Below are 12,956 nucleotides of genomic sequence, written 5' to 3'. Positions count from 1 at the left end.
GTTGTGGCCAGAAGTGCAGACCGACAGTTTCAACTCACAGAAAGCTGTGTAGCAATGACTGTCTGCACTCTGTGTTTCGGTGCTGATTTATCCTCGAATGTGAAGCTCTCTAATATATGGTTTTGTGTACGTGTGTGTGTGCGCGCAGACCTGCATGCGGTTCATGGCCTCCCGGAGCTGGTCCAGCTGATGGGCGGAGCTGAGAGCCTCCAGGCGGATATCGGTCAGTTTCATCTCCTTCTCCCTGAGCTCGCTGCGCAGCTGCATCACCGTCTCCGCCTCGCTGTCCAAACACTCTGACAGTCTGCGTATGCACGCACACAAAGGCAGGAAAACACAGATTAGTGACATTAAACATTGTGAATTAAGCGTTTGATAGTTTGCCACGTGTACTCTTTGATGTGTACTGTCTACGTACAGCGAGTTGGAGTGTGTGTTCCTGAGCATGTGGCCGGAGGCTGTGGAGCCGTTGTGAGGCAGTTTGGGGGAGGACGGCAGCGAGGAGTCCGTCATCTCCTCGATGTCGGAGTGAGAAGAGGCCGACTTGGGAGATTTCTTCTTGCTGAACGCTTGTTTGAAGGAGCTTCGCAGCTGAAACAGAGAAAGACAAAGAGAGACGGTGAGCAGAGGAAGGACACGCTTCCAAAAACACACGCTGAGAGGGAAGAGGAAGAGGAGGAGTGTGCCGGGGAAAGTGGAGGAAAACAGCTGTTAAAAAGTGCAAGTGAGTCACAGGGAGAAAGGGAATTATGGGTACACTGTCTTATGACTTGAGTTCAGCTCTTGGTGTGTGTGTGTTTTTCAGAGAAAGGTTGAGCATATAGATACTGATTTATAATCTATTAATGGCTCATTGTTCTTGTTTTTTATTTTAAAAATAGCAAAGTGAATACCTTTCTTAGTGTATTAAAGGAGACATTATACGGGGAGCAGTTGACGGTGTTGATAGTCGTTTGGGGAGACAGAATTAAATTCTGATGTGTGTCTTTTCACACTGAAATTTAGATATTGAAATATAATTTGCATTGCAATCACTGTAGTTGAACCATTTTGTGTCTTGATAACTACATCAATGGCATCTTTTCCCAATCATTCTCTTCATTTTCTAAAACTGCAATGTTTTCGAAGGCGTACTTGTCTTTGCTTCTTTTAAATAATCTTTTGATAAAAATCTAATAAATCAGATAAAAAAATAAAGATAAAAATGATGAGCCATATTCAAACTGCATGTATACTTTCAGTATCTGTTTGATTTCATCATGTTACTTGAGCAAGAGTTTGTGTTTGAAGGAGAAATCCACCGTGAATACTTTACACTCAGATTTTATTTTAAAAAGAACGGTCATTCAGTTATTTCAGGGAACTTACTTTCCCTGGACCGACATCGTCTGCTTCTACTTCAGTTAGTGATTCCCTACAAGCTTTTCAACAATCTCCTGAAAAACAACCTCAGTGCTAAAGTAGGAATTATTGTGACAACACTCTACTGAAAACAGACTTACACAATGGTAAGCTGTAACTACTCAGTAGGATTTTTAAAATTGCTGTCAAGTGGGGACTTTTGGTTTTCAGGTACATCCAGACATTGTTTTGTATTTTCTGTCTTCAAATATCTAGCTGCACCAAAAATGATGTCATGTCAATTATATTTTGGCCAGTTACCAAAACCCACCACAAAATGGTACTTAAGTATCACTAACACCCTTTTATTATGAGCGTCAGTATTTTCAGGTGGATTTTTCCTTTCTAGAGCTTGTTCAAGTGTCATAAGAGCAGTTTTCAGGGAGGGGCAGAGCTGGAGAGGACAGGCACTACAGTGGCAGCAGAGGACAGGAGGAAAAGGACAGAGGTTAGTAACCTAGAAAAAGTGCAGGCGTTAGGCAGCTTTGTTTCTTTCATTCCACGCAGCGTACCAATCTTACCTCATAAACCTGCCACATGAAGCGAAGCAAAGGAAGACAGAGAGACAAAACAGCACATGTTCATATGGGTTTGGGTGTGTTAATGTTGTTATGGTGGGGCAGAGATTAAACTAGAGGCCCCTACAGGGCTAAGGATGATTTTATTTGACCTCCAGGCAGCTGCAAGCTAATGCTACATCACAGCCAGCCGTGAAACAGGGGGGTCTTTCATGATCCATTATATACTCTCCAACACATACAGCCCCTATACACGCCACATCACACACACTGTATGAGCACCTGCATGGAGAAGCCTCCTGTGGGGTTTCATCTATACAAACTCTGACAGCTGGAAGCACATCCACACACACAGGAGGGTCGTTTATTATCACTGGGACTTAAAGCAGGAAACTCTACACGAGCTCATGTCTTTTAACAGCTACCACAAAGCAGCACACTGCTTTTCCTTAAATTCAACATCAGGATCAGATACTGACAACCACAGGCGGCTAAGACAACATCGTTTCAGTCTACGGAACGACAGAGAGGAAAAAAGTTGCGTACGTCACTGTCTCTGAGTTGTCCTCCGGTGCACAAAAAAGCCTTTCAAGAACAAAAAGCAAAAGTTCATGTCTTTTTAAGTTGTAAGTGACAGTATGTAAGATATTCTGATTTATGATCACTAGTTAAAAAAAAGCTAAAGAGCGGACATTAGGCCTAGACACTAGCCAGTAAGCACTGATCTGGTAATTTGCAGGCCAAGAGACGACAACTAGAACCAAATATATCCCAGTTTGAACCTAAATGTCTTTTGACTTACAAATCACCAAATCAATCATTACTTGGTATTCAACAGAACTAAGTCTATGAAAATCAAGTGTATTCACCTTTTCACCAGTGAAAGATGCCTAAAGGGGAGAAACCCAAACATGTGACACCAACACACACACATGAAAATGCACAAAGAGACAAAGACAAACAGCAAACCATCATGAGTCCCGGCTGGATGCTAGAATTTAAAGTTATTATTTTACATTTCCCAGCATCTTACCCAGTTCTTCTTGTTCTTCTTCTTGTTTTTTGCGTCTGCATCCATGTTGGAGCCGACACTGGAGTGGCTGGTTGCGCTGGTGATGCTGCTGACGCTGTCAGAGGAATGCTGCCTCCTGATGCGCAGGTCTGGCTGCTGAATCTGCTGCTGTTGCTGCTGTTGACTGCCATTACTGCCGGCTGAGGAGAGACAGGCTGAAGTGTAAATGAAAGTGTTGTCTAAAATATGTCTCTTATTAAATATCAAATATCAATAGTGTCAGTGCTGTCCACTTTTGACACGATGGAGGTTTTACTTTGACTACAGAAAAAAAGGCTCCAGATTTTGGAATGAGTTCCCTGTTATTAAATAGGTGGAGTACATTATCCTATTTAATGTGCTGTTAACCGCAAAAGACTGCTTACCAACTTTCCCTCCTGACAAGAAGAGCACACAACAAAAAGTGTCCCACACACCATCTGAAGCTCACAACTGCAACAATGTATTGATAAAGAAAGTTCCTTGTCACATTGAAATGTCTGTTTGTTAATAAAATGTTCAAGTTGTAGTAGTTCAGACAGATTGTGGGATCCTCTTTGTATGATGTGTCCTATAATGCCTTTTCTCAAAGACTTTTACACAAAAGTGCAGAAGGACATCTTGTATGTGTTCATTTTGACAAGAATCATATTAATTCTAATTAAAAATATCAACTTTATTCATACATTTAACATTATGTTTGCTGTGTGTGTGTTGTGTGTGTGTGTGTGTGTGTGTGTGTGTGTGTGTACCTGTTCTGTCCCCTTTATGTGTGAGTTCAGGGGTGTTGATGACTCCATTGATGGCAGCCTGAGCAACAGCGTTCTGCTTCTTCAGCAGCTCAATGGTCTTCCTCAGTTCATTCAGCTCAGAGTCCTACACAGAGACATTGACGAGAGGCTCAAACCAGTAAATCAACTGCAGTGACTGTGAATGAAGACTTCGATTAGTCTACCACAGTCTGTTATAAAACAGGAGGAGCTGTTTTTTTACCTTCTGCTCTGCCGTCAGGGTGAGACTCTTCAGTCTGATGGTCATGTTGCCCAGACTCTGTTCAAATGCTGCCACCAGGTGAGCCTGCAGGAGAAACAGACAAGTTGTGCAACTGTTACAAAAGTCAACAAAAGAAAAATGTAAATCAGGAAGAGAGCTCAAACTTGCTCCAACACTTAATTCTCAACCTCACAAACCTACAGCTTCTTCTGAGTTTGACTTGCTCATAAAATACCAAATGCATCCAACAATCATGGCTCCACATGGCACCATTTTCAAAATAAAACAACAAAATAAATAATAACAGTTAAATGCAAATGATCCAATCCTAGAACCTAATCAGCTGTCCAAGAAAGATCTGTCCACCACACACACAAACACTGACATCAGCTTTAAAAGAGATAAAAACATTTTCTAAAAAACCTCTTCTAAAGATGTATCCATACTGTGAGGAATCAAGCCTGGATCACATGGTTTCCCCCACTGCGTACTACTCCTAGCGGGGTTGAAGTTTATGGTGAGCCCTGTGCTGCTGGACGCCATGGAACAGGAGTCAGCAGGAGGCTCACTCCCTGACGATACAGCTCAAGGTACTAACTGCAGAGAGCGAACTCAACTACTAATGCCCAAATGAAAGTGGAGAGAGTTGATTTATGAGTATGAGGGAATGAAGACCTCTCCCCTGAACTGTGATAACCAGCAGAGACCTTGAGCTGAGAAACTTAACCACAACAACCTACTGCACGGGGTCTGAGAAAATGTGAGAGCAGTCGACACAACCACTTCAACCTTGGGGCGAAAACCCAAACATGACATCAGTCATGTAATCTTCATACCAAAATGAAAACAGAACCAAACCCCAAATAAGAACACCCTGTGATAAATGATTATCCCCTGTAGGTCAGTTCTGGACAGGTTCCCACACTACAAATACAACTCTGTAGCCAAACCGTTACATCATCTTTGCCAAAAACAGTCCTTGGAGCTAGAACCAGGCATTCATGCCAAGGCCCAAGACTGTCATGATGAACATGAACTCATCTTCAGGTAAACCCTCTACTCACTACAGTTTGGGTGGTTTTTATGTTCTAATTTGATTTGACAGATCTATGGCTGAAATAAAATAAATTGACTTTCTAACAAAGTGGAGGCTGCAGACTAGGTCGGCGCAAATAAGTAAAACAGGCAGATTTCAAAGGTACATGTAGACATAGAAGATAAGCTCCACATAGCAAAAGAAAAGAATGGATTTAATATATATACAACAAATAAGAACCGCTTTAAAAACTAACACTGCTGATTTTGCTGGTTTAAACACACCAGATAAACAAAAGTAAGCACGGTCATCCATCACTACTACGCTTTAGACAAATATAAATGATATGCAGATGCCTGCAGGAAATGTGTGTAAGAGCTTAATAAGGCGTTGACTAATGACTGATTCAAGTCGTGACTTTTTGAGCAGAAGACTTTCTTAGATTCTCTGCCTCGGGGGCTTCAAGGTGCGTTTAGATAATTCATCATCTGTCTGTGGTGTGTAATCAAATATTTGAACAAAACCCCCTCCTTCATCCAACCTCATGACCCCCCACCAACTCCTCTGTTTTTCTGTCTGTGTTTTTCTTTCAACACTCACACCACGCCTTCTTGTGTCCCTGCGTCATTAGCTGTAAATCTTCAGTCCACATCTGGGACAGTCCCTCAGCAGTGTGCTGGGACTTGACTCTCTGCTGTAATCTAACACCTTTGCCTTCCTTCCATATCTCTAATCCATGGTTGAACCACCGGCGTGCATTGACTCAGGCAGCAGATTACAGGCAGAGCGTGGCGAGACTTGTGCAATACAGAAGGTAGGGGGGCAGAAAGGATCGTGTCTGGAGACGCTTTAAGAGATTTCCTGATGGTTCTGCCAGATGTAAAATTACACCTTCCTGGAGTAAAGTGCTCTGTGGGAGCTATCTTTTCAGTATTTGATGAATATCACAAAATGTTCTGGCGTGCGCTTGGGAAATGTTTGCGTGCTTGAGAGAGACAGAGCCAAATTTCACAGCTTTTTAAAACGTTGAGTCCGTCTTTTAGCACAACAACATGCTAGTCATGGCATATCGATTACATGGATATGTTGAAGTTTAGCTCAAAGCTTTGCTATGCCAACGTACATCCTCATAAAGCAGATGTCGTGACTCTTAGTTTCGTTCAATTCTACACTTAAACTTGCAATTTCTATCTCTGGGAATTGTCGTTGATGTGCCTGATGAATTAGTTTTTAAAAAACAGTGAGCATATAGTCAAAATATTTTTTAAAAAAGGCACTTTTGTAATGTCCAAAACCACCAGCAACCTTTCATTTATTCGGTATAGAATATATACCTCAATATTACATTTATATTATATATTAATTTGCTGATAATAAATGCAAAATGTGTGTTTTAATGAGCCTGTTAGTGATTCAATTTGTGGTAAGATAAACACTTGATGGAGACGGTACACATGTCCAAGTATGCAGGAGTGTGTTTGTATCACTTCACTGCTCACTGTTGTTCACTTACATTGGCACTCAGCTGTGTCGTCAGGGCGGAAACCTTTTCCTGGGAGGCGTCCAGCTCCCTGCGCAGCTTGCGGATCTGAGGATGTAAAAAAGCACGACATCAAAAAGCAGCAAGACAAAAGAATACATATCTGATCCATAAAAGCATGCAAACCAAACACGCACATACATACGCACACCACGCATCCAAAATTGTAGCAACAAATGAGGGAGGCTCCCAGATTGGAGTGCTGATATGTTCAGGTTAAGAGATGAAACACAGCGGGTGCATAAAAGGGCACATACAGGTGTACACAGGTGTTCAGAGAGGAACAAGAGCCTGTTACAGGGTCACTCACAATACAGTTACATGTGTAACTAGATACAACTGTGAAAACGCCCCCATGTTCCAACAAGTCCGGCAACTGCACATAGAAAATTAAAGAGCTGAGAAAACACAGGATAGAAGTGCGGTGGGCGGGCAGACGCTTACCTCCGACTGAGACTTCTCTTCATTCTGTAAAAACAAACATCAGAAGAAGAGAAAATCATTAGAGGACGTACTGACTGAATTCTGACATGCTTTAATGAAAAAGAAGAGCAGTTCAAGCTGCCGGAGGTCAGACGGTACATGTCCCGACCCTTGTTTGATTTATTAGCTCCATGGAGACGCGCTTTATAAACTGCGGAGGAGATTTTGTGGTGTAATATGTCTGGAAAGCAGAGATATCCTCCTGAAGGCATTTCAATGAGATATCTATGTGTGTGTGAGTCCCATTGTCTCCAAAGGCTGCACACAGAACAATAGTAAGAAAAGACAGGTAGGAAAATACATAGAGAGTGAGAGCAGGCAAAACAAACGCTCGCACGAACACAACACACCCTGCCGTTCTTGCTGCTGCTCACCAAAACAGTGAAACATGCAACACCCACATTTACATGTAAACAAGCTGCACTGAAACTGCATCCGGAGATGTTTTTTTAGAACCTGAGCGGAGATGTTTTCAGCGCTGGTCTGTAGTGAGAGGCCCTCTGATGCTGAAATTTACAGACTGAAAACTGGCTCATTTGGAGCTAAAAGTTGAGTTAAGTTTAACGCCTTTAATGTTTATAATTTAAAAATGTCTCACTTTGACGCCATCCAGTGCTAGAATCAAAAACAACACAATGATTGTCTCCGCTTTCTAATTTGAACAACAGACTGATAGATTTGATGATTACTTTTCAAACTAACAAATATCCATTAATCTAAGCAAAGAGGTGATGTTCTTGGCCCTGCTCGTTTGTTTTATCAGCAGGATATCTCAAAAATGTGCAAAAGGACTAAACATTCTACATTTTTCAACATCGTCACTGAATTTCCGCACTTCTGAATGAGCAAATCTGGGTCATATTCCCCCAATACATATGTATTCAATGCAGATTCAAAGTCTCTTGACATTTTCCCATATTAAAGGAAATAATAAGGATTGTGCAGCCTTGGATATGTGCTCTCTAGGTGCTTTTCGTTTTAAATTTTCTTCCCCCCAAATGCACAATCTTTCTGTATTTTTAAGACCTGAACACAGCGGTTGTGTTGTGACAGATGCAACGGAGCAGAACAGCTGATAATAAATGATTTTTCCTTCCACCTACCAACCACTAACAGGTTTCAACAGCCTAATGTGTCTGTGGACGTATAGCAGTGTCAAGCTAAGCACATGTGTTCTGTGGTATGAGTGAATGGTTTACAAAGTGGCATCTGTCCACACATGGTCTACACACCCAAACAGAGCTGTCAATCACACACACATCATGCCTAGTTGATCCTAGATACACAAACAGAGCAGCCTATTTAACTTGGAAATGCAGACAAAACACAGAGATCTCACTCTGATCCTGGACCGGAACCTCGCCAACAAAAACAATCCCATGAGTTATCAACATCACAACAGTAAAGCAAAGTGTTTACATGCTAATTTGGTTGAAAGACCAACAATAAATAAAAATTAAACAGAAGAAAAGGAATCTGAGTAAAACCAAAGTTCAGCCTCATTGGTTTTGTGGTGATTACACATTAGATTAGTTTTTCATATATGAGTCAGACATGTCAGCTTTCCCTGATGAAGAAACAGAGCAATAAACAAGATCTACGCTTACATGTTCTGTGTAATTACATGTGTGACTTACAGCTGTATTTATCTCCAACTGAGCAAAAATCTACTCCTGCACTCTACAGCCCTCCTCATCCCTACCGTTTGTTGCCATGAAGTGACGGTGCCCGTCAGGGATAGAGTCGCCATCATTTTGCCTCCACTCTTTTTACCCCCTTCTGATTTCAAACCTGTGACTCTCAGGCTCAAAGCACCAGCCAGTGCCGAGCAGAGATCTAATGTCTGAGAGTTTCTCTGCTACACCTGCCCAGGTGAGTGAACCAGCCCACAGAGGGAGGAGGAGCTAGTGCAAAGGCCAGGCTCTGATTGGCTACTGTGTACATGTGGGCTGACCAAAGTTCTCTACAGCCAAGCCTTTTTCTCACAGGGTGTTTGAGTCAAATATCTGGATAGATTAGGGGGTAAATGTGTTGCAGCGTATTTGCCAACTTCAATACTTATTGTTTCATAATTCCATAAGCAAAATCAAACTGGTTACACTGGTTCCTACAGGAATTGTGGAGCAATCTGCTGTGCAAATATCTTGCAGTTTACAAAAGAACACTGTATTATATATAATTATATGGACCCATGTTTTTCTCTCTCAGCTAATACAGCTGATATTGATTGTTAAATGTTTGAAATGGATGCTGATGGTGCTTAAGACATTCTTATATCTGTATTTTGAGGCTGATGCCAATACCAGTATTTGAGTAAAAAAAATTTGAATTTCTCATCTTTTTTTTGTTGTTGTCATTTTTGCCTTCATTACTCGGTTTACAGCGGAGAGAGAGACAAGAAACATGGAGAGAACGAAGGTGTGATAGGAACGAAAAGGAAAGAATTGAACCTCCGGTTCTGGTTACATGGTATGTGGCCACCAGGACACATAACATACACCATAATTTGGATATTAAAGCGTTGCGACTGGATATTTTACAGTTGAGAAATAAACCTGTTAACGCCCTCTAGTGGACAAACTATGTAACAGCGAAACACAATCTACCAAAAAAGTACGTTACCTTTATACTGAAGGTATCATACACACCAGGATTCAAAAAGAAATCACAGAATATCCAACCCTAATTAACTCAACGTTTTGTGTACTTACTGTGGAGTAAATGGAAGACGTGCTGGAGACCAGAGACAGGGAGGATCCATGAACTAAAGAGACACAAACAAGTAAAAGTGGGGATTAGAAAAGTACATCTGTACACACAACAGTACCTGGATTAACAACAGACCCCCCACAGTAACCCTGCCCACCCAACCCTGTTCCTCCCAGTGTTCCCACTTACTCCTGCCCGCCCCGACTCGACTACCCGCCCCCTGAACATAATGACTGCAGCTCTGCGGTTGTGAAGATAAAACTCCTACACGTTACAGTTGGGCTGTGGCGCAACTAATGACAGCCTGAGCATTACACTGCTAATGACTCAGCCACTAATCACACATCAGAGGCCGGGACACAACGCCAGCACTGTTTCCTGCCTGAGAGCAGATCAGAGAGGATCAACCGCGTGATGTCATCAGCCGCACAGGGAGGCTGGTGGGAGCCCTGCAGATTCATTCGCTCCCCGCACAGGGAACAGACATTAGTTACTTTTATCTGAATTTGGTCTAGACAGCGAGGTGTGCTGGGAATGACATGAAAAGGAGAACATTAATCTACATTCACTGCTGTCTGGTTTAGATCTCATCAATCAGTTTGTGCAGGTCAGATGTGAAAAAAAGATATTTTAAAGTTCACTCATTGTGAATGTTTTTAGACCTGAACTGACTGCACACGATTATTTGATTGATGAGGCAACTATTCTGACAATTAATTAATTCTTCTCTTTTTTTCCCTTTTTCAAGCAACAATGCCAACCATTCCCTGGTTCCAGCCTCTTCTGTGTTAGGATGTTGTTTTGGGGGACTACTTTGATTTCTTCCTGTGTGGGTTGGACAATAATGACTATATGGTATTTCATTGTGATATAGTCTTCTGTGATTCTTATGTGAGATATTATGAACAAACCGTACCATCATTGTTTCATCAGTGAAGATTTTTGGAGTCATTTTTGTTTTATTAAATTCAGTTAACACAGAATGAAAAGATGGTGGAGTTGTGTTTGTTCTTTACTACAAACATTTTATCTCTGAAATGTTCATCGACGTTTTGCCAGTTTCTGCTGTTTAACCTTTAATCAATGGCACATGTGTACATGTTGCTGTTTGGGTTAACACTGAGAATTTCTATAAATGTCTATAAAATGTTGCTACACTGACAGCATTGTCTATACAGTAAGAACACAATTGTACAACTTTGACAACTTACAGATCTCATGCACAGTTACGCAGATATTGCGCTGTACTGTAGATGACTATCTCATATATATTGTAGAGTCACCTCTATTGAAACACTATTGTGGTCATGAAACTGTTGCACTGTGAGTTACTATTTGTTTCCCATCTCTAGTAAAATGCAGCACAGAGACAAAGGCTCAGCCCAAAATAAGGGCAAAACAGAAGGCTTCTTTCTGTTTACTATAACGCACTGTTGTTATTATAAGAATGTAGAGTAGGGAAATTCCTTATTTCAAAGAAAAAAACATCCCTAAGGATTGTAACTATGCTGACTCTGCAGAAAATGGGAGCTGAAAGATGACGGTGATTACAAACGTAACCATTAATCTCAGGTTCTACTTTTTGACCCTCTATCTCTAAGAGGAAAGCATATAAACTGTCAGTCAGTCTGTATTGGAGAATATGGTTTCTACAGACATGAGAAGAAGGTGAACATATACAGAGGTGAGAGGGAGGGTTTGGGGGGGAGGGGATAAAGTGACAGTGTGACACACAGGACAAAGTGTTGGGTGGATGATGTGACTTTTGTCCTGTCAATCTAACAACGGTCGGGTAACTCTACACCTCAGCAACATACACATATTACACACAAACCGAATCTCCTCGCAAACCTGCACACTGCGAGCTAACACACACACACACACACACACACACACACACACACAAAGAGAGAGAAAGTTATGTTGGAGGTTTCTTGTATGTCATCAAGTGTGTGTCACGCCTCTCACTGCGATCCCTGTAATTATCTCCTCTCCTGGAAGGGAAGACAGAATCATGGAGCTGGGAATAGGAGTGAGACAGATATGCTACTTGGTGCACAATAATAATAATCATTATGTCTCTGTGTTAGTGTGCATGTGCACATCAGGTGTGTGCTATCTGAACTTTTGTATAACCGTTACAAAACACCAGGAAAACCTCCACAGGCATTTGTTTGAGACAAAATGTCTTTAAAGTCGGCTGTACAATGGATGTTTGACTCTCTCAGACAACAAAGTTAATCTTAAATTAGTTCCCACATAAGTTTAACACCAGAAAGCTCATGCCTGTGCATCATCTAAGTTAGCTATTAAAGTGGGTCAGCTGATTACTCTGTATTTGTTTTGTTGGTTTATTGTTTATATTCATATAATCAATCATCTGAAACTCCTGTCCTATGCTCTATATAGTACTATATGCAATGTATAAAATATACCGCACAAATATAGGCTGAACGGATGTTTTTCAGAATCTGGTAAAGAAAACAAAGCTTTCAAGTTAAGAGTCCGGATTTCCCAGGTTTCTTAAAGCACACACACATACACACACACACACACACACACACACACACACACACACACACACACACACACACACACACACACAGCTGATTTCCCTGAGGCGCATTTACGAAACCAGTTTCAGTGTCACTGAGTTTGCTCACCAACTCTTTGTCCATCGCTCATGTTGCCCTTTCCTCTGCATTTATTCACTCTCCGGGACAAAATCTGCCTTTTCATTTCTTTACACTGTTAGGTGGATATCGGTCAGTGACTTTAAGTTTTACGTCAGTTACTGATTAACTACAATTCCCAGAATACATTGTGGTTTATTGTTTATATTGCAGTTCACTGAAAGGCACGTTCACTGCTAACTGCTGCATTATTGTATAGTTCAAAGGATCAGTGTGAAGGATTGAGCTGCATCTAGTGTTTGGTTTGACCCGCTGCATCTGTAGATATAAAACAATCCTTGTTTTCAGGTGATTAAACACTAATGAAAACATAGTTATGCATATTATACTCTATACTATTTCTGCCAGGGTCCTTCTAAATGTTACACACTGGACCTTTAAGAATGGATTTTTCTTATATTCAATACTATGCCTAACTCACTCCCAGCTTTAGTTTGTTCCTCTAAATCAAAACGCTGTGTTTCTATGGCCCTGAGGATTGAGCAGAATCCAGTGGAGCGGGGAGTCTGCCTGCTGGTGGGAAAAGCACGGC

General features: G+C 41.4%; 1 protein-coding gene and 1 long non-coding RNA gene across 16 annotated transcripts in view; one reads left to right on the top strand and one right to left on the bottom strand.

Annotated features, from left to right (window-relative positions):
* The window catches only part of nav2a (neuron navigator 2a), a 213,885-nt gene that overhangs the window by 8,231 nt on the left and 192,698 nt on the right, over positions 1–12,956 (bottom strand). For 10 of the 15 annotated variants that reach the window (XM_051379464.1, XM_051379457.1, XM_051379458.1 and 7 more), the window contains 7 exons: positions 9,734–9,786; positions 6,984–7,007; positions 6,513–6,587; positions 3,964–4,047; positions 3,723–3,846; positions 2,953–3,131; positions 151–591 (listed from right to left, as the gene is read on the bottom strand). In XM_051379464.1, coding sequence (XP_051235424.1) covers positions 151–591; positions 2,953–3,131; positions 3,723–3,846; positions 3,964–4,047; positions 6,513–6,587; positions 6,984–7,007; positions 9,734–9,786 — 980 coding nt within the window. The remainder of the gene's footprint in view (positions 1–150; positions 592–2,952; positions 3,132–3,722; positions 3,847–3,963; positions 4,048–6,512; positions 6,588–6,983; positions 7,008–9,733; positions 9,787–12,956) is intronic. The other 5 variants (XM_051379463.1, XM_051379469.1, XM_051379473.1 and 2 more) reach the window with 1 other exon arrangement.
* On the top strand, positions 591–3,660 carry LOC127351702 (uncharacterized). Its single transcript, XR_007880935.1, has 2 exons — positions 591–724; positions 1,751–3,660. It is a non-coding gene; the product is annotated as an uncharacterized LOC127351702 (long non-coding RNA).

Source organism: Dicentrarchus labrax, unplaced genomic scaffold (assembly GCF_905237075.1).
Source record: "Dicentrarchus labrax unplaced genomic scaffold, dlabrax2021, whole genome shotgun sequence".
NCBI lineage: Eukaryota > Metazoa > Chordata > Actinopteri > Moronidae > Dicentrarchus > Dicentrarchus labrax.
Note: the sequence above shows the minus strand (reverse complement) of the source record. Positions and strands in the feature narration are given on the sequence as shown.